The sequence below is a fragment of the Typopeltis vanoorti genome, chromosome 11 (genome assembly GCF_054136105.1).
Source record: "Typopeltis vanoorti isolate ZY-2024b chromosome 11, IOZ_Tvanoo_1.0, whole genome shotgun sequence".
In the NCBI taxonomy this organism is placed as follows: Eukaryota; Metazoa; Arthropoda; class Arachnida; order Uropygi; family Thelyphonidae; genus Typopeltis; species Typopeltis vanoorti.
This window is the reverse complement of record NC_143559.1, coordinates 125,266,273-125,289,512: the sequence shown is the minus strand read 5'-3', so window position 1 is coordinate 125,289,512 and position 23,240 is coordinate 125,266,273. Positions and strand designations below refer to the sequence as shown.

The 23,240-nt window shown below is 36.8% G+C and overlaps 1 protein-coding gene across 2 annotated transcripts in view; it reads right to left on the bottom strand.

Moving 5' to 3' along the window:
• LOC150102025 (lysine-specific demethylase 2A-like) overlaps window positions 1-23,240 on the bottom strand; it is a 478,446-nt gene that overhangs the window by 151,512 nt on the left and 303,694 nt on the right. For both annotated transcript variants that reach the window (XM_090400997.1, XM_090400998.1), the window contains exon 7: window positions 7,313-7,406. In XM_090400997.1, coding sequence (XP_090257123.1) covers window positions 7,313-7,406 — 94 coding nt within the window. The remainder of the gene's footprint in view (window positions 1-7,312; window positions 7,407-23,240) is intronic.

Sequence of the window (23,240 nt, the reverse complement as noted above, 5' to 3'; positions counted from 1 at the left end):
TGATTGCTAGCATTGACTATTTTCTGTTGTTTTTGCAAACTTTATTATTTGTCTTTCCTATTGAATTATTTTTATGAACAAGTTATTTAAACTGACCTTTCATTATGGACAATGAATTAGAATGTAAACTATACTTTTTAGTTTACTGCAAAACTGAAGGCAAAAGTAAGAGACCAGAAAATATTAATAACACTGGAGAAAGGAGTTCTGTTGTGACTAAAAACAATTAAGACATGCTTTCAAGACAAATGGCTCAAGGAATTCAAGTAGTTGTTCTTTGAAGATGAAGTTCCACTCTGTAATGTATAAAAAATTTGAAAGTTCAATTTTCACAAAAAAAAGTGCCAGGAAACATATGCTGCTTTCCAAAGAAAGATGTATTCTAAAAAGTTCAGAAAACCTGAAGTGCAAGTGCCTTTTCAATACGGTCTATTAAATTAAATAAACCATTTCATGACTTCAAAAAAATTATAGGATTAGTAGTAAAACAAGTAAAAACATGACATGAAATGTAAAAAATTTGTCAGTTACTGCTGATGTTGTAACATTTGTTAAACAAAAATTAGTTTAAGGGAATTAAAGACTTCAGTGGCAAGTCGTCTTCTAGATGCACTATAGATAGTACAATGAGGAAAAACTCATCTATATATATAAGAGGCACAGATAAAATTGGAGGATGCATTTGTTTACACAATTCCTTTCCAAAACTCAGATGTGTATTTGAAGATGACAGAGTGAAATAAACAAATTCTTCTTGTCATGGGACACTGGCAGTAGCATATATATAGGGTGATCAACCATCCTGGTTTCTAATACTGTATACTATCCTGCTAATAAATCTCCAGGAAAATGTACAGAACATTTATTAATGTTGGACAGTATATTTAAGATGTTATTTAATTAACTAATTTTTTTAAAAAATCTCTCCTGAAAACTGAAACAGTTCATATGCTTGTCAGTTTGCTGGCATGCATCTGACGCAGTGCTTATGATTACGGTGTTTTTGACAAAATATAATCGATCCTTTGAATTAAGTCGTTGTCACCTATTTGCAGCAATATTATTTCAAAAGGCAAGCCAGGAGACCAGACCTGCATGCAGTAGTCCAAGTTAATAAATTTAGTTTAATCCTTTATCCAAGTGTGAGCAAACAAAGTTTGCGCCTGAAAGTATCTTCAGGACTGGGGTAAGGTGATACAACACCAGGGCAACTCGTTGCAAAGGTGTAGCAAGCTACCAGCACTCCTGTCTCAGTATCTCCTTTAATGCAAAACACATCTCCTTGCAGATATGTCTAATGTTATGCATTAAGGGAAGGGCCACTACCCAGACTAGTTTTGACCTTTATTGAGGTCTCTTCAGTGGGAGCCAGGCCCAAGCTGAGATACCAGGCAGAAGCATTCGCAGGTCATCTCTACCTATAGGAGTTGCCAATTGGTGTGCCACCCTTTTTTAATAAATTACTCTGGATTTAGAGAAAGATTCATTTCATTCATCATCAAATTCCTGCCATGTACCCTCAAGGGGTGTACAGGATATGACAGTACTACATGAAAAAATTACATCATTACTAACTTCCTATCTACAATTTTCCTCCAAATCAGTCTGTTACTTGTCAAGACTCCAACATTATCAGATCTTATATTTCTATCGTCTAAGGCACTTTGTACCGTATCAATCCACCAATATCTTGGTCTTCCTCTGGGTCGTTTTCCTGCCAACTTGGCAGAGAACACTTGTTTTGCTAATCTTTCCTCTCCCATTCTATTTAAGTGACCATACCATCTGAGATTAGCTCTGCTAACGCATTCCTGGATGCTGACAATGTCAAGTTCTTTCCTAATATCCTCATTTTTAATATGATATTGCCATTGATGCCATCTGTTCACGCCTCTAATCTTTCTCAGGGCTCTCATATCTGCAGTCTCTAGTCTTTGGTCAAGTGTTTTACTTCTGACCCAGCTCTCAGATCCATAAGTTAAAATTGGTTTGAAAACAGTCTTGTATGCAGCTAATTTAGTGTTCCGACTAATTTCTTTCTTATTCCATATGAATTTATTCAATTGACTTCCCACGATACCAGCTTTGCTGATTCTGTTGTCTATTTCTATATTTAATTTACCATCTTCAGTAAAAATTGTGCCTAAGTAGCTGAAATGTTTTATTTGTTCCACAAGTTCTCCATTCACAACACAGTTGACATTTTCAATGATTCTGCCTATTTTCATTGTGTTTGTCTTTTTATTGCTGACCTTCATACCATATCTATTACAACAGCTATTCAATTTAGTCAGAGAATCTTGCAGACTTGTAGCGGATTTATTTAGAAGTATAACATCATCCGCATAAAGCAAAGAGCTGACATTAACATCTCCAATTTTGATATCAGGTTTAATACCACATTCCTTCATAATGTGATCCATATAGATAATGAATAACAGAGGGGAAAATGTACATCCTTGTCTCACACCAGATTTAACATTAAACCATCTTCCTGTACTTCCTTCAATTCTAACTGCTGACTCACAACTCAAATAAAGACTAAGTATTGCTTGATATAATGCCCCATTGACACCATATAACTGCAGCGTATTGAATAGCTTCTCTCTTGGCACCTTGTCATATGCCTTTTCCAAATCGACAAAACTTAAATACAGATCTTTGTTATATTCCCATGCTTTCTCAACTATTTGTCGTAAAGTGAAGATCTGATCCTGACAGCCTCTATTTGGCCTGAATCCAGCTTGTTCTTCACCAAGCTTTTCTTCCACAATTCTTCTCAACCGTTTCTCAAGTATACTTGCATAGATCTTGCCAGGAACACTCAGTAGAGTGTTCCTGGCAAGATCTTTTAGAACACAGAGGAAATACCTCTGTAATTCTCACATTCAGTTTTATTTCTCTTTTTATATATGGGTACTATGAGAGCTCTACTCCAATCATCGGGAATTCGTCCCTCTGTCCAGGCTTTCTGAACTATGCAGTGCAGCCACTGTAAGACTCTTATACCACCATACTTCAGCATTTCTGGTCGAGTATCATTTAGAGAAAGATGTTGAAAGTTTATTTTTCACTTGGTTAGAGTATAATAAATTTAGTTTAATCCTTTATCCAAGCGTGAGCAAACAAAGTTTGCGCCTGAAAGCATCTTCAGGACTGGGGTAAGGTGATACAACACCAGGTACAAAAAAAAAAAAGTCCAAGTTAAGTCTTAGCAAGGCCTTGTAAAAAGACAAAATGTCTTCCTTATCTTCAAGCATAATTCCACCAATATAATACAACATTGGATATCTAATCATTATAATGTGCATGACCTTACATTTATTAACATTGAACTGACAGCTATTTTCACATGTCCACAATTCCAGCCTATTCAAATCATTCTGCAAGTGCTGCATATCAGCAGAACTTCTGATTACCATACCTACCTATAATCATCAGCAAAGAGCTGTATGTTTCATGTTAAATCCTTTCCAATGTCATTAACATACAGACTGAATAACAATGGACCAAAGACTAATCCTCGAGGCACATCACTGGTTAACTTGAATCTTGCAGATTTATCCATAACTTTTTGATATCTGTCAGTAGTCAGACATCCTCTTATCCAAATAGTAGTGTTTAATCCACTTTGATATTCTCTAATTTATGCAACAGAATACCATGCTGTATTCTGTCAAAAGTCTTAGCAAAATCCAAATGTATCATGGTGTATTCATTCCCAAGTCAGTGGTAACATTATTATAAAATGTGAGCAAGTTGCTAAAACATGATCTTCCTTTAGTAAACCCATGCTCTTCATTGCAAAGTAGGGATTCTCTGTGAACCCATTTCTGAATGCAAGCTCTAGCCAAGTTTTTCAAAATCTTCATCACCACTCCTGAGATATTGATTGATCAATAGTTGAATATATCAATCTTTGCCTCACCCTTGTGCAATGGGATTACCATACTTTCTTTCCACTCCTATGGAATCTTCCTTGTTCTGAGACTGAAATTATATAGCCAAGCCAAAGGAATAGCCAGTTCAGCTGAACACTCTTTCAGCATCCATGCTGATATCCAATCAGTCCCTACTGCCAAATTCCTATTCAGTTTGTGAAAAATCTTTACTGACTCTTCCTCATACACCTTAGTTCCTTCATTCAATGAAAAGGTAGCAGTCTGCATAAACTGTTAATTGGGTCAATAGCTTTTAGCAAAATGGGCATCGTTAGTTGAACAATCTCTTCTGCATTTGTCACCTATTTGCAGTAATGCATCCTATCTACATTCAGTAGAGCTATTCTTTAATATTCATTCTTTCTTTTACTTGTGGTAATCAAAGAAGAGAAGGTTTTTTTTTTTTCAGAAAGTATCTGAGTCAAGAATCCACATAATAAGAAGTGAGATAACTTTATTACTATTGCATGACATCTTAATCGAATCGCAGGATTTACTCTTTATACGATCTGGTGTCTACAGTGCATGATCCACTGTTGTAATAATACATTGTTTACTTTCCTTCATGATTACACAGTGATCAGAATTCATTGTAAAAATTATGGAAACAACTACCATGTTAGAAAATAACTTCAGTTTAATATTATTTTTTGGTTTATATTAACAATCAACAATGTTTACTACTCAGTCTACAATATTTTTCCATGTGACATGCATGTGTTCTGATCAATTTCTCTGTTTTGCAGGAAGAAAAACCAGTTTTAGGAGAAAAAAACCCTGCTACCTCTACACGAGACAAACTAACTCACTTCAAGTACACGTACAGATTCCTCTTGTCACTATGAAAATGAAAATCGTCTTAATCTCCTTAAACTAGAAGTCTAGTGCATGCTGATTGTAACACTACATCTTCTAGAGTAACAGGAGATAACTCCAGTCATCTGGATATATTTTTTTTATTATTAAAAACAAGAGCAAATTTCGAACTTCAACATTTATGCATATGACCTAAGAGATCACTTAGTTGCCTGACTAAGGTCACTTTAAAAATCAAGACATTAATAGTCAGAACATATCATCATCATCAATAACCATGGGTCCAATGCCAGTAGGTGTCTAATGCCATCTTGCTATGATTCTTCCACTGCATTCTATTTTATGCAAGATGACTCAGTTTGTGTATAGAGTTTCCACACCATTTGATAATGTCATCTCCCCTTCTCTGTTTGGTCTTCCTTTTTTGTTCTTTCCTTCAATCATCCCAAACAGCAGCATTTTATTTTCCTCTCATCGTTCATTCTACGTATATGACCAAAGAGACATAGTTTCCTTTTGATTATTTTCTGGATCAGGTTTTCTTTTGGTTGTATTCGTCTGTAGATTTCCTCACTGTTCACTTTCTGGATCCAGCTAATTCTGAAGATCTTTCTATAGCACTTCCTCTCAAATACTAATATCCTCCTTTCAGATTCTTTCAGGAGTACCCAGGCCTCACATCCACAGAGCATGCTGCTGAAGATACAGGTTTCTACAATGCGCAGTTTAGTTTGCATCTTTATAGCTCGGCTCTTCCATATTTTTTTCATGGCTTTTAAAATAGTTGTTGCTCTAGCTATTCTAATTTTTATCTCTTTTTTGGGGTCCAAGTCATGCATCATGTGGCATCCAAGATATGTGAAGTGTTCCACATTTTCCAGTTGAAATCTGTCTATTGTAACTCTGTTCAGTAACTCCGAATATCATTTTTCCTTCTGTGTATAGTGTTTGCAATGTCTGTTCCAGCCTTGCTGCTGCTGCTTCTTCAATCAGGACGACGTCATCTGCAAAGCAGAGGTAGTTTATTCTCATGCCATTTATTGAAATGCCTCCACCTTCTTCTTTAATCTTATCTGGTGGTCTTCCTAGATGTGTGATGAAGATGATTGGTGATATTGGGTCCCCTTGTCTTGTGCCTTGACTAGTGGCAAACCAATCTCCTGTCACACCTGCTATTCTGATTTTTGCTTGTGCTTGGCTGTTTATATCTTTCACAGCAGGCAGATCAATTTATTGTCTACACCATAGGATTCCAAGACAGCCCATGTTATATATTGGTCAACATTTTCGGATGCTTTTTGGAAGTCCAGGAAACAGCAGTATATCTTTTTGTTCTTTCTTCAAGCTTTCTTTGCTATTAGTCTTAGTGTGAGTATTAGTTGCACTGTACTTCGATCTTTTCGAAATCCGGCTTGCTCATCAGGAAGATGTGCCTCTATATGACCCTTCAGGCATTCTGTTAGTATTTTCATCAGCACTTTTGCCAAGATGACTCAATAATACAATAGTTCTGTAATTGGTGCATTCTAAAGCACTGCTTTCTTATGAAGAACAACCAAGACCGATTTTTTCCACTCTTTGGGGGCATACCCTGATCTCCATATTTCATTGCATAGCTTATGCATTTCTTTTACAACTGATTCTCTTTCATATTTTAGCATCTCACCTATTATGTTGTCATCTCCAGGACTCTTGTTGTTCTTGATATGTTTTATAGCCTTATTCACCTCCTCTTCCAAGATGTCATTTTCAAATATCTCTGCTGGTGGAGAGATTGCTTTTAGTTCTTTGATTACTCCTGTTGCAGTATTATTTAGTTGATTTTTATATAGTTCGCTGTAATATCTTGTCCATCTGTGTATGATTTCTGTCTTGTCCATCAAGAACATAACAGCATGAAATAAAATTATTATTATTATTATCATCACATACAATCAATTTGCAAGTGCTCAAGTACGGTCACCTCTGTAGTGCAGTTGGAAGAGTAACAGGATATGAACCCTTCACAATCAGAAAAGACCTGTTTCAAATGAAATGAATTACCCACTCTCATATGAAGGTAGCAGGGATTGTTTTTAATCCTGAAAACTTAGGATTAAAAACACTCATTTTTTTTTTATCTCACAAAACAAGGAAACTCACCAGATATTACAATTAATAGGCAAAAATGCTTTGAAATATGTAGTAGAGGGTGTAGTGCAGGTGACTAATTTGTGTAGCACAGAAGGTGGATTATGCAGTGTGATGTAATGTAAAGAGGTCTTCCACAATGATTCTGGGGACTTCATAGAGGTGTGTTGTGTAATAATGTGAAAAACATAGCAGTTAATTCTTGTGAATGAGAGAAGTGGACATAAAGCAATCAGATATTTTGGTGCATTACATTAACTTGAAAGAACTTAAATAAGTTCTTTCAAGTTAATGCAGAGACCATTTATGAGCATAAAAGCTATGGGAATCTCATGACAAGGTTAGACAACTAATTACAGTTGCCCAGTATTTTTTTTATATATAGCATCATGATATTTGTAAATACATCCAATTTATCAGCCTACCTTCTCTCCTCTCAGGATGTGATACCAAACAGAGGTACCACCAAAATCTATATGGAAATCAGTGTAGCAGCCTTTGACACTCATAAGACAGTATCTGTAAATAAATACCAAGAGATGACCAAATAAATCATGAAACACACACACTATATATATTAACAAATATTAAGTTTAAAATGACTACATATCTATTCGTTATCAATCTATTAACAAACCACTATTATAAATTCAGTGGATAAAAAAGAGACAGAGAGAACAGTGTTCAATAACAAATGGGAATTCTCTTAGCCCTTATAACTGCATATTACATTCCACGATGTTGAGTTAACGAGTAATCTGAGGTCTTCATAGAAATGTAACAACTTCTCTGAATACATTTTTGCTGTTTTTTTTAACATGATATCTGACTACGTTTCTCAATTTTTTTTTTTTATCTTCCATTACTCTTCCCCTTCCCAACAAAGAGGAGGAGAATGAATGAGGGATTGACCAAATCATAATGTATCAATTTATCACTAGAGGAAGGTTTATACTAAATCACTGCCTTAACTCAGAATTTAGATAAAATCTACAAAAGCTTTGCTGGGATTCCCAGTGGATGGTAACTTTATATAAATTAAATAAATTCTAGTAAATATAATAAATTAAAACACAAAAGGTTCACAAATAATAAAAATCATAATTTTTTAATGAAAATATAAAAATCGTGCATATATAAATATCCGAATTTAAAAACCAGAAAGAACAAACAATTAGGCCAATTTGAACCCATCCATGCCAATAAGAGCCAATGAAATAAAGAGAAGAGCCTTGAAAATGTAAATCATGATGAACATTCTGTGGATATGAAAGTTAAAAATAATTCATACAAATTAATATAGGATAATATTTGTACTGCAAAAAGGACCTACTGAACAAACTTCTTGAAGTTTGTTCAGTAGGTTAATAATACATGACCATCTCAATGTATTAATCTACAAAAAGGAAAAAAAAATGAATGAAAATTATACAAAAGTTATCCAAAACTTTCCTGAGTTTGTTTTTATGCTGCATTTCAGTTGTTGTCATAATAAATAATTACATATGTTATGTGAGCAAATTAACGAGCTTGATCTTGTTGTAGAATGATGTATGATTATACATTTACATTTGAAGTTTATCTGATTTTTTTTTTTTAATTATCACTTACTTAGAATAAAAGCTGAAAGCAGTGCCAGTAATGCAATTCTGAAAGTCCAAGTTATTCTGAATGGCCTCAATCGAATGTAAGCTGTGCAAGCTAATGATGCCAATCTGGTCACAAATAAAGGAGTGTTTGAGGGAAGTAATGACAGACTGCATACCTAGAGTCAGAGGAGTTAAATTAATAAATATCATCATTAAGTGGAATCTGCAAAGAAAGAAACAATTGTGGAGGGAATTCAAGGAAAAAGGTGACCAGTAAGCACATGAACAGTACAAAGCACAGGCCAGAAGGGTAACTAGTGTGGTAAGAAAGGCAAACTAGAGTGTGAAAGGAAATAAGCGATGCAGGCTAAATATAATCAGAAACAGTTCTTTTGATATGTTGCAAGTAAAAGAAAGACTGTTTATGGCAGAATGATTTTAATGAATGGCAATGGTAGGGAGTTAACTGAATCAGTCAAAATAGTAGAATTTTGACTGATTCTACTAAGTGCAAGAGTATATTATCCAGATGGAGATATTTCAGTAACAAGAGAGGCAAAGGCTTATGTGGTGGGGGTGGGGGGGGGGGGGGGTGGGGGGGGGGGGGGGTGGGGGGGGGGGGGGGTGGGGGGGGGGGGGGGTGGGGGGGGGGGGGGGTGGGGGGGGGGGGGGGTGGGGGGGGGGGGGGGTGGGGGGGGGGGGGGGTGGGGGGGGGGGGGGGTGGGGGGGGGGGGGGGTGGGGGGGGGGGGGGGTGGGGGGGGGGGGGGGTGGGGGGGGGGGGGGGTGGGGGGGGGGGGGGGTGGGGGGGGGGGGGGGTGGGGGGGGGGGGGGGTGGGGGGGGGGGGGGGTGGGGGGGGGGGGGGGTGGGGGGGGGGGGGGGTGGGGGGGGGGGGGGGTGGGGGGGGGGGGGGGTGGGGGGGGGGGGGGGTGGGGGGGGGGGGGGGTGGGGGGGGGGGGGGGTGGGGGGGGGGGGGGGTGGGGGGGGGGGGGGGTGGGGGGGGGGGGGGGTGGGGGGGGGGGGGGGTGGGGGGGGGGGGGGGTGGGGGGGGGGGGGGGTGGGGGGGGGGGGGGATCAAATCACCATTATTACTATTATTATTATACAGGTATCTACATGAAGTCATAAGACTCATTGTGGAAGATCCATTATTTTCACACTAGCCATCATTCACAGAATACATGTTATACTTCTCTTAAACTCATTCACTGACAAAGCACCCACAACCACCTCTGGCAACCTATTTCACCCATTCACCACTTTCCAAGGAAAAAACTTAAGTCCTAATACCCATCTTGCTAACCACGCTCTTATACAACTTCCATCGGTGAATCCTTGTTCTCTCACTTCTTGCCACGTACTGAAAAAAGTATTTCCTGCAGTTCAGTTGCATCAATATAGTACACAATTTCTGATCTCTTCCTAAAGTGAATCACCTTGCATTTGGCCACATTAAACTTAGGCAGGCATTTACCTTTGCCCATACTACTAGTCTTTTTAAGTCTTCCTGCAGGATCTCTGCATCACCTTCATTTATCATTGCTCCTCCCAACTTAGCATCATCAGCAAACAACTGAATATTTACTGTCAAACCATTTCCTATATCACTAATATACAAATTAAACAACAGAGGACCAACTACTGAGCGCTGTGGTACACCACTAGTCGCATTCCTTCTCCTGGACTCAACTCCTCCATTTTATGTAATAGAATTCCATGTGGAACCATGTCAAATGCTTTTGCAGAGTACAGCAATAACACTGAATAGCCATGTCCCTTATCCAACTCCACTGTTACTTGATTATAAAAAGTAAGGCAAGACCTAACCTTCACGAAATCATCTCCCTTATAGAATTATCCTATCCATCCAGTCCTGAATGCTATTTTTCACCAATTTCTCCTATACCTTAACTACTGCTGTTGACAGCTGATTGGTCTATGATTTGCTACTTCTGTCTTGGAACTTCCTTTATGCAATGGTATTTTGCCCTCTTTTCACTCCACTGATGCATAAATTAAACAGCTTGGTCCGAGGAACTGTTAATTCCCTTGCAAATTCTCATAATACATAGCTGATATGGCATCTAAGTTCATGACTGTGTTCATATTGATGCTCTAATGTTTTAAACACCTCCATTTCTTCAACCTCTATTTTCTTATCAGTCAATGTCATATCTGGTATTGCAATATCACCATCTAGATGGTACAACCATGCAAAATGCTCATTTAGTAATTCAACTATTTGGTTTGGTTCTGTTACCTTCCCATCATCAGCACTTTAAAGTCATCCTTCCATAGTTATTTCTCCTTTTACTTGACACATCTCTCTCAAATTCTTATGCCACTGCTCTGATGAAAGCTGTCTCTTCAGCTTGTCATAATCACCTGCTTTGTAATTCCACATATATTCCTTCTTAATAGAAAATTCTGCATGTCTGGCAATCTCCCAGATCAAGACTACATGATCACTTTCACCAAGCAGAGTAGATAGATTGGTTAGTGTTAAGTTCTTTGAGGTAATGATCAGATCTGTTCTTTTAATGGCCAAGAATTACAGAAAAAATCAACCATCTATTCCTTATATTCAAGATATTCCTGAATGGGTTGCTCAAAACAAATTTCATCTTGCATCAACCAAATCAGATTCCTATTACCTTCTCTAAAATATAAGGTGTTAATGCTATATCTACAGCATCAAATTTCCTTTAACTGCAGTTATTCTATTTTGGACAAATTGGCAGCTCTGTTGCAAAACATACATCTTAAAACCAATTCTACATTAAACTCAATAAATATTATAAGTCTGGCCTTGCAGAATATGGAATTAATAACACTAAATATAAGAGCCTTTGGGATCATGCTAAGCTTCTACATAGAAGCACCTACAATTTGAGCAACTTTTGTAAGTGCTGAAGTCAGAGCCGTTCTGTGGGTTTGCGCCATCTGGGTACAAGATTTTTGTGTGACCCCCCTTAAAAATGAAAAGATCCCGAAGTACATTAACATGTTACGTTACTACCCCTAAATTGTGCCATCCGGGTTCTTTGCACCCCAGCACGGAACAGGCCTGGCTGAAGTTCTACTTTGTCCAAATCTCAATCCCATGGACTTTATTTGCAGACAAAACTCTGGGAAATTGCCATTAATAATTGTATTTCTTTCCTTTTTTTTTTTTTTAATATTGTCTCTCTCTCTCTCTCTCTCTCTATCTCTCTGTGTGTGTGTGTGTTGGATTATAACAGTGCAATCATTTTTAACTTAGTATTTTGTGGTTGGCCATACATGAAAAGATATTTACCATATGTTTACATTGCTGTTTTTGAATTTTCCATTATTTATTTGTTAACAATGATGATAGCTAATGAGACAAACAGGAGTATATATTCATTATGTTAGCTGTACACCATATACCTGGGAAATTCATGAAGAAATAATTTTTGAGCAGTTATTTATTTGAAATAAATAGTCGTAAACCACTACAAGATATTCACAGTGCAATTGAAAATCAGATAAGACAAGTATTGCTGTCCAAGCACAAGTTGCATAGTCATATACAGGTAACATTCATATAACATGGCACTTATACAATGCGGTCTACAATTTCTAGTAACCCTTTATTAATTTTATTTTATTTTTTCATATTTTTCACCACGGGACTTAAAAATCAAATTTTATCTTCGTTAAATTTGTGTCTGCCCGTATCGCGCAAGTAGTTATAAGTATCGAAATTTAGTTTTATTGTATCACTGAATAATGTACTGTACAGAGGGCTTCTGCAGTCTGAGTCATTCTCAACAAATCACATGTCCCCTCTCACAGAAACTATGCTGTATAGACTTAAGCAAAACCATATGTTGCACCGAAACACAGTATCTAACTAAAAACTATTATCCAATTTTTCAATTATGAAGTAAGTGTTTTTTTATTGCATTTGAAATTCTCAATGTCATTATGACAGATCACAAAGGCTAACTTAAAATAAGACTACCAAGAATTGAAACATGCCATATAATGAATGTGTGAGTTCGCCTGCCACCTCAAATGCAAACAAGAATTCATAAAATTCAACCAAGGGTTGAAACGTTTGTGTGAGTTAAGCCAGTCAGTAATGAGAAGTTCCATCGGAACGTTAAATGACACCCTGTTGTGAATATGTTAAAACTAATAGTGAATGTTGTTATGACAGTTTCAGATGTTATGGAATTCGATTGAAGAGAATTAGCATTTCAGCTCAACACTTGTCGGTTGCTTTTGTCTTTGGGTCACGGGATCTTTTGTTAATACCGCACCAGTCATATGCACGTCTTCATAGCTGCTGTCTTGTGTAAAACAAAATTCAGCTTGTACGTACAGTAGTATCTCACTAATCCGAACCTCTTTAGTCCGAACCCTCCAGTAATCCGAAATGCGGTTTGAAAGAAAAAAAAAAAGTTTTATTTATTACATATTATTATTTTGTGTGCTATTATTTTTATTTAATAATTATTATTTTAACTATTATTATTTATTTTATTATTATTACAGTACAGCATATATTTTTTTTCATACTGTCGATTGTATGGTTACACTGTAGGCCTATTTTGATTTATTGTGCGTTCATGTTTGCTTTTTTATATTGTAGAGTACGTACTATATTGTTGGCATGAATCACCGCTGTCGAGTGTCATTGAAAAAACTGTGGGCCTTCTAGAATTTACTTCGAAGAGAGTGATACACAAAAAGTGGATATTCAAATCGGGCATAATTTGGTTAAAAATATAAATCCAGATGTTGAAATTTCACAAACAGATTGTACATAATGAATTACAGGCAGAACCAAAAGTGAATTCAAAATTAAATCAGATGCTTAAATTATAAATATGACGCTACAGAATGAATTAGCAGACGATGATAATGATAAAGAACTCTAAGAAAAAAATGTAAAACACGAAGAAGCAGTTAACAGTTTTAATGTGTGTATAGAATGGGCTAAACAGAATGATACGCCATTCCACAAAATTTTTTTGCTAATGCAGCTCCGAGAAGAAGCATTCAAAAAAAGTTTAGCTTCCAAGAAGCAAAGAAATAAAAAAAAATTTTTTTTTGTGTTATTTTGTGAAACTTTTTTTTGTGTGTTGTGTACAAGAAAGTGATATTTTTTGTGCAAATTAAGTTATGTACTGAACTATGCAATTTTATTAAATCAGAATCCTCAACAATACAGGTAAATACAAACTAAATATTTTACTAAAATAAACTTGCGTACTGTATTATTTTTTTAAGTTTTATGTTACAGTACAGTAGCATTTTTTCTATCAGTTAATTCATTTATTTACAGAATTAAACTGATGTACCATTAGAATCTGATTAGTTTTGTCTTAAACGCTAGTTATTGTTGCCTCTTGGGGGGAAAATTCGCTACTCCACACTTTTCGCTAATCTGAATGAGCGCAGTTTTTATTAGTTCAGATTAGCGAGATACCACTGTATTGTAACAATTAAAAAAAAAAAACTTGAATAATTTATAAGCATATAAAAGGATATCACCTGTAAATCGTTGACATGCCAGCAAAATTCTTAGACATGCCACCTATGGCACGAGTGCCATAGGTTCGCCATCTAGGGTTTACTGTATCAAGTGTTTATTGTTGAAAATTGTCTTCGTTTTCTGCCAGGAAAGCGCATTTAAAATCGCAAGTGTGTTATTCTCAAGCAGAGCAGTTTATTTTCTAGTGAGTTATTATACATATGTAATGCTTTTTTTTTAATGTAAAAGTTTATTTTTATTGTAATGGCCACTAAAACTGCAACGAAAGGGAAAAAACCAACATTGAAGAGGAAATTCGATAAGAAAAAAATTAAAATCTTGGATCGGTTGAAAATTGGAGAAAAACCAGGAGTTGTTGCAAGGACTCTGAATTTAAATGAATCAACAAGTCATATTATATTTGGCAAACATTTCAATTAATTTTGGAAAAAATGGAATCTAATCCAAACATGACACTGCCTCAAACGTGGAAAGAGTTTTCAATATTGAATTGTGTAAAAATTATTTCTCTGTCCATTAAGGAATTACAACCCTCTACGTTGAATACTTGCTGGAAAAAAATATGGCCTGAAGCCTTAATGGAACAAAATTTCATACCTCCAGTGGATGCCAAGCTACGTCGTATAATAAACGTCGCACACATTTTTGGTGGAAAGGGCTTTTGCAATATGGTTGAAAACAAAATTAGTGAATTATTGATGGAGAAACAGATTTAAATGAGGAAGAACTGGTACAATTAATAGATAGCGTCGAACCAAATGGCAGGAAAAGTTCTGTCAAAGATTCTGATTGTGATGAATCCGTTAAAGAATTCAGTTTAAAGAAATTAGCAGAAGGATTGGACTTGGCAAGAAAGTTAGGAAGTTATTTTACGGATAATGATCCTTCAATGGAGCACTTGGGATAATTCACGAGACAATTGGATATTTGTTTAGTGCCATATTATGAACTTAATAAAAAATTTTCAACATAGTGGAAAGCAAAGTCTTATACTGCTTCTTGATGACTAAACCAGCCGAAGTATGCAATGAGAATTATACAAACGATGTCCAAGAGATTTCAAGTGGTGACGACCTCTGGCCACTTAAAGAACATCTACGAAATGTTATTTCTGAAGACAGTGATGATGATTAAAATATGTGCTTTATTTTATTGTGTCTAAAGCATTTATGCATTATATGCAATGAAATTTATGTACAATTTGTAATTTTTATAATCTTATACTACATATTTGTCATAGTTCATGTTTTCTTAACTTACATGAATTACCTGAATTAAATAAAAATATTGTTTTTGTTGGATATTTCATTGGTGTTTATATAATTAAAAATAAAAAAATGATTTCGTAACCTAACCCTACTTTTTCTATGTGATCTATGTCTCGTATAATGCGATTTATATAATGCAGCATTTCTATGGAACCTAACATCCGCGTTATATGAGGGTTACCTGTATTATTATTATTTTGGTAACCTCCATGGTGTCAGACTCATCGTGGGAAGCACACTTAATCAGTAACATGTGTTACGTCATTGTTTTCTTAAATATTTTACCTCAATTGTTCTCCTTGTGCCAACTGAGATCTGGCTTCTAAACTGACTTTCTGGGGCCGTTTCTCTCTTTGACGAAATTTATTTGTTTATGCTGTGCAGTCAGACCTCTAGGATAGAAATTCTTATCCGAAGAAACTTTCCCAGAATTCAAGTAATACCTTATATAGATTAAGTAGGTAGATTGAGTTCTCGGTATACAGTCATAGCCTTGACAATCTTAAATTCCCCTTTTTCTCCTCTAAACATAGGTTCGATATTTTCGTGAGTGGTAAAATTCTAAGAACATTGCAATTTAAACAACACATATAATCAAGCAAATCAAGGTTAATACTAAAATACAAGTAAAGCAGGGTAATAATAATCAAACAGACAGGCTATTCAATCACACTCATGAGAATCTTATGTTCAATCTATATCACAAACATGGATGTCAGTATTAGGCTAGATTACTGCTACTAACGACCCATACACATTAAACTTGGTCTAGACAACTTATGAACGTAGACTATCAGTCCAATTCGAATTTTACATAACACAGGAAACTGTCTCAAAATCTCTCTCTCTCTTCTAAACTCTGTCCATTTTACACCTTCATCACCAATAGGTAACACATAAAAGGGAAGATTTGTACATTACCACCTTGTTAGATGTTTTCTAGATCCTTCCGTCTGTTCTTTGTTATAGATTGTCCCTCTGTACGATGGATTGCCGCCATGTGGGAGTCACGTGCTCATCCAGAATTCACCACTTGTTTCTTCTGGGCTTATGAACTTTCCGCGTTGCCATTTCTAACACGATTTACCTTCAAAGGAATCCTTTGCTGCTTTCTCATCAGTTAGATCCACACCGATGGTCTAGAACTCTAACAGTGCCGTCATCTCATGCTATATTTTCTTTAATTCACATCGCTCAGCAACGGGAAACATGCTGCCGCTCTGCCGTCTTCACACGTCTTGTCGGGTATCAGACATGCTGATTCGATCAGGAACTTCGAGCAGGAGACCCACAAGGAGGGCACACGTGACCGGGGAACACCACAGGAAGCAGGAGAAAAAATGTAAAAGAAGCAAAAAGAAGGCCCCTCTCAACAATGTGAATCCATTTTTAAACCCCATTATAGCACCCTCTTTTCTCACTCCAAACTTGTCTACTATGCTCTCCCATTTGCTGTCACCGAGTGACATCACCTCCTTGCTGTACGCATATTGCTTTTTTCAGGGAATGCGAATTTCTTGCGCTTTCCATGAATGCTTACTCATTGCTTGTTACGTCATCTTTGGTGGTCAAACTGCAACCTTTGAACTTTCGTTCACACGATGATCACACGAAAGTCATGTGACTTTATACATGGCATATTTTAACATTGATGTTTTTGACAAATTAAGATTCCATCTATTTTAGACAATAACCTTAAACATAGTACAATTTAATATTTATTACCTCCTTAGATTTCATTTTAATTTAAGATTCAACCTCTTCTTTGATATTTTAATTCCTTTTTAAGCAAAGTTAATATCTGCATCTTCACATATTATGTCTGTTATGCCAAGAGTACAAGTGTGCTTTTGCTTGATATTGTTCTCTTGTTAAATCTTGAATGGGGCAGTTCTATTCTTGATAGAGCCATCATTCAAGATCTAACACATGCCTATCATAATGAACTGAAGTTATTTACACACCCTGCATTCACAATACACTCCACTCACCAACAACTCTCCACATAAAAAAATCTACTCCTCACACCCTTCTTCACCACATTTTTATACAACATGCAGGGATGGCCTCTCATCCTACCCATCTTAACATCCACTCTTTTTATAATTCCTTCTGTATTAATCTGATAGTGATCTTCAAGTTAGTTAAAGGATTCTACCATAGCTCCTCTTTTCCTCCTATCAACCAACTTCTGTAATCCATATTCCCTCAAAATGCTCTTCATAACCAACACTCCAGAGTCCTGATATCACTTTGGTCATTTGTCTTTGGATCCTCCTAGTGTTTCCATGTCACAATGAAAATTAGGAGAACAAATTTGAGCACAATAGCCAATGTGTGTGTGGTATGACCAATGCCTTATATAGAGGCAACACGACCTCCTTATCCCTACATGTCAATGTACACTTTTATCATGGCAGCAATTCAATGTACAGTCTTTGCAATACTTGCAATGTGCTTTCAGAACTTCAGTCCGCTATCTACCATCATTCCAAGATCCCGAATCTCATTCACTTCTAAAGTACAGCTCCACCAATACAGTATGTAGTTTTATGTCTCTGTATCCCAAAGTGCAACACCTTGAATTTATTCATATTAAAACTGCAGCCCTCACCTGTCCAAGCTAAAAGTGTATTCAAATCTTCCCACAGAGAATTAACATCAGCACTACTCCTGATAATTCTACCTAACGTGACATCATCAGCAAACATTTGAAGATCCCCAGTCAATCTCCACATGAAATATCATTAAGAAATAAATTAAACAGTAGGGCTCAAGAATGGAATCCTGAGACATGCGACTGGTCATCTTCCTTTTCTGCTCCATCATACACAACTTGCTTGTATCTTTAAGAAAGACAATCTTCAATCCATCTAACCAATCTGCTACCTAATCCCTCGTCTGCAGCTTATACACCAATTTGTCATGCGGTAATCTATCAAATGCCTTTACAAAAGAGAATAATGTGAATTCCATATGTAGAGTTTGTGAGGAGGGATTAATGAGCATTTTTAGGCAAGCAAAAACTAGAGCGTGTATGTGCAAGCACGTATGCACATGCACCCACCCACACTTAGGCACCGATTGATATATATCTATGGGAATTAAAGGCATGCAGGCTCTCAACATCACGGGTAGCATAGTTATACTCATTAAATTGCCTGCAGCTGTGAAATGCAGTGCAGTTAGTTATTGCTTGTGGTTGCCTGTTAGATAACTATTTTTTTTTTAAAACTGACGTTTATTTTTATCCTTTTTGACAATGGGAAACGGTGTTGAAGATATTTTATGTACACCATTTTCAAATCGAGAATATAAAGTCAAGTTATAAATTGTTAAAGATGGTAACTACGTCTATCTTTTGAAAACGTACCTTGTGTTTACAGCTTGTTTGCATCTCATAAATTGTTCTATTTATACATCAGATTGAACTGTATATATAAAATTACATTTATATAAAAAAAACTTACCTTAATAAAGCTGCGTTTTTTGTTATATAAATGCAATGAGAATTTAATAATGTTATTTTTGCATAGCACACTGCCTGGAATACCAACCATGTGTCATAGAAGACAAAAATATGTGCGTCTAATTTGTGCTTTTAATGAAACTTCAGTATTATGAATATGTTTTTTATTATCTTGTTTCAGAGAATATATTAAGTCAATGTAACATTAAGTTAGCTTAATATATTCAGATAATATATTAAGTTAACACTATCTAAAATATTACTTCAGAAGAACAAGCTATGTTCAGGCCAAAACAGAATATCTTCTTCTTCTGCAGCTTCTCCCACTTAAGTGGGGTCACTGTTGATAATGAGTCTCCTCCACACCTTCCTATCTTGGGCTGTCACCACATCCAAGTTCTTCATCCTCAAGTCCTCTTCTACCAGCTCCCTCCATCTCTTCTTTGGCCGCCCACGCTTCAGCCTTCCTTGCACATCATCTGCATGACCCTTCTTCCCACATATTCGGCCTCCCTCCTCATCACATGACCAAACCATCTCAACCTTGCCTCCTGTATTTTCGCTCCTAAGTTCGTAACTTTCACTGTTCCCCTGACAGTCATTTCTCAGACGATCCTTTCTGGTCACACCACACACCCACCTAAGCATTCTCATCTCTGCTACTTCCATCCTGCTGATGTTATTTTTCCTCAGGGCCACGTTTCTATAGCATATGTCATAGCTGGACTCACTACTGTCCTATAGATTTTGCCTTTCAGATTGATTGGCACCCTCTTATTGCATAACACTCCAGCCATCTCCCTCCAGTTCCTCCAACCTGCTTGTATCCTGCATCCTACTTCCTTCTCAGCTCCTCCATCTTCTTCCACTGTCGAACCTAAGTATCTAAAGTCTCTCACCTTCCTGATGACATTTCCTTCCATCCCCTGATCAGTCTCCTGTCCGCCGCCCACTGTGCAACACATATGCTCTGTATTACTTCTGCCCAGTCTCATACTTCTCTCTTCCAGTACTTTTCTCCATCTTTCCAGTTTAGTTCCCACTTCTTCTCTTGAATCTGCACACAGCAAGATGTCATCTGCATACAACATTGTCCAAGGCGCATCTTCTCTCACCTCCTCTGTTACCACCTCCATCACAATATTAAACAGAAACGGACTTAATGCTGACCCTTGATGCAAGCCAACTGTTACTTGAAAACTTTCTGTCTGTCCTAGACAGGTCCGAACACTTGTCTTCACATTTCTGTACATTTCCTGCAACAACCTGACATATTTCTCCAGCACCTTCTTCTCCCTCAGACACCTCCAGACTTCTTGCCTTGGCACGCTATCGTATGCTTTCTCCAGATCAATAAATGCCAGATGTAGCCTCCTTTGTTTCTCTCGATACTTTTCCATCATCTGCCATAACCCAAAGATAGCATCTGTTGTTGATCTAACAGGCATGAAGCCAAATTGTTCCTTTGCAATCTCTACCTCCTTCCTCAATCTACCATCAAGAACCCTTTCTAGGATTTTCATTGTGTAGGACATCAACTTTATTCCTCTATAATTTTTAAAGTCTTGTGCATCCCCTTTACCCTTGTAGATGGGGACAAGAGTACTCTCCCTCCATTCCTCGTGTATATTTTCCTGTTGGCAAACTTTCATGAACAGTTCCCACAGCAGGTCAATTATCTCTTCCCCCAGTGCCTTCCATGCCTCCACTGGAATTCTGTCGGGGCCCAACGATTTTCCATTCCTCATCCTCTTCATGGACTCTGTCACTTCCACTCTACTGATGTTCTGCACCATCCCCTCAGAAAGCTGCCCATCTCCTCTGTGAGTCCTTGCGTTTTCCTCATTCAAAAGTCCCTCAAAGTATATTTTCCATCTGTTTCTTATGTCCACATCCCTCCATAATACTCTTCCTTCAGCGTCTTTGATCTGCCTCACATGTAAGATGTCCTTTGCTGCTTTATTTCTACATTTCACTAGTTGGTAAATTTTTCTCTGTCCTTCCTTGGTTTCTAATTGATCATACAGATCTTGATATGCCATGGCCTTCGCCTGTGCCACAACTCTCTTGGCTTCTTGCTTTCTCTCTCTGTATGCCTCTCTGTCCTCTTCCACTCTTGACTCATCACACTTCTGCTTTGCCTTCCTCTTAGCTGTCACTGCCACTTGTACATTATTATTCCACCACCAACCCTCCTTCTGCTCTCTAATCTTTCCAGATGTCTCACCAAGCACCTCGACTACACAGCTCAGGATTACTTTTGAATTATGTTTCCACCAATCTTGTACACTTTCCAGTCCATCCGAAATCCTCACTAACACCCTCTTGTTGTGTCCCATTTATTGATTATTATTCTATCTAGTGAAATTCTGCTTATCTATATTCAACTTTTATCTATGTACAAGATATCACCCCAAAATATAAATATTTAAGTTATTTCTCCCCTTAGTGTCCCTAATATTTATATTATGCTGCGCCTTTTGGGACATTTAGTTTGAGATATAAAATACAAAAACAAGGAGCAATTACTAAAATATGTCTGAATGTGAAACAATATTGCAGTCATGACACTTTATCTCATTTTTTAACACATTAATTTCCCATGTGATTAGGTTCGTACGTTTTTCAAGTGGTGCATTGTGCAGCAATTTCAGACAACTGTTTTATCAATGAACAAAGGTTTATTAACTCATTAGCATGGTACAATTCAATTTCTAATATAATTCAATTCAATACTAAGAAAATATGTAGAAAATAACATTAGCTTATCACAAGTAATTTGGCTATGATCCTATATGAGTAATGCGATCATGCCGCCATGACAAATTCGACTCATACAATCATATGTATAATCCCTTATCTAATTAACACTTTAGCTAACCCTATATTAGTCTAAATACTCTATATGCTGTAGCACATGGACATATGTCATCAACTCGCTCTATTTAACTATTTAAAACTATGAGATTAAATTATCCTTTCACTGTGTTAACACATAACTTTGACATTTAAACTTTCTTATAAGTTACAATACACATGCATAAATCTCAGGACACATAATTACTTATATAATATTAATATTAACAAGCATACTTTCATTATAATCAGTCATGTACTAAAGTCCTAGTATAAATTTCCTTAGTCTCTTCAACAGTTCAGTAATAGAATAATGATTACAATTATAGATGATTTTCGGTTAACACGAGATTTTTACAGTACCTTTTTTTCTTGAGTTTTCTATATTGGCCTCTACCTTTTTCCGATCATACTATCCTGGTATGATCTCTCCTAAGTTCTTTTGGCATTAAAGAACTTAGGAGTGACAAAAGTTCTTTTGGCATTAAACTGTGCTCATGCGATCTTTACTTTTCGTAGTTGAATTAATAACACACTATAGAATGATCTATCATGGCTATGAAACTCGCCACGTGAACACCGACTTCTTTACAGATTTCCCTTTCTCGTAGTTGTCACTGGATGATGAAACACTTAGACAATACCTTCTTTTCTTTGGCTAAATGGCATTCCTCGTTTCTTACCATAGGAAATACGGAATCGAAATCCCACTCACTTTTGTTTCCTTGTTGTGACGACAGAGATAACTCCAATCCCGCCACTCAGGAAAACCTTGTGAAAACCTATACGAAGGAGCTCGTGAAGAAACTATCCAGGAAAAAGCCCCTTTTGTTAGGGGTTTCTAACCCTTTTATACCTTGACCCCTAACAGCACCCACTTTAATTTCTTTTCTCCGCCCCTTACTTGATTCGACTTCATCGACCAATTAGGGTGGTGTTTTTCTGCCAAACATCCTTTGGTCGGCGAGCCCGTGACGATGTCTCAAATCTGGGAATTTACCCTGAGCGATAGTCTGTTGTTTTTCTTTTGCTAGCCTCTAAATTAATCCCCTTTCCAAATTTTCTAGGAATTTGCTTAATATTTTAATCTCTAGCCTCTCACATATAATTCCTTATGACTAATCTTTTCTGTCTTACTTAGCTAAATTTTTCTTTTATATCACAATCGTAAAATATTCCTTCTTTTATTAGTTAGTTCAACAAACACCTTTTTTTTATATATATATTTTACTTGGATGCAAGAATATTTTTCTTTCTTTTAAATAATTCATTTATTAGCTTTTATACAGGGGTTTTATTTTATTTTCTCTTCATGTTACACCATGATAACTGGGAATTCTACATTCTTAAGGTATCAGGGTGTAACACTCTCCCTAAAATGATTCCCCACACTCTCCTCTTTTAAGCGAAACTACTTAATTGTCTTCATTCCATGGCATCCAGAGGTTCTTATCTTCGATCTTATTTTAAAGTCTGCGCACAGCAGTCGGTGTTGCTGTCTACTTGATCTGTTGGAATTACTTTACAATTTGTCACAACCTTAAGATGTTTTCTTCTAGTCAAAATGTAGTCAATTTGTGAACTGTTGTTACCACTCCTAAATGTTATCAAATGTTTTTCCCTCTTGTAGAAAAACAAGTTCACA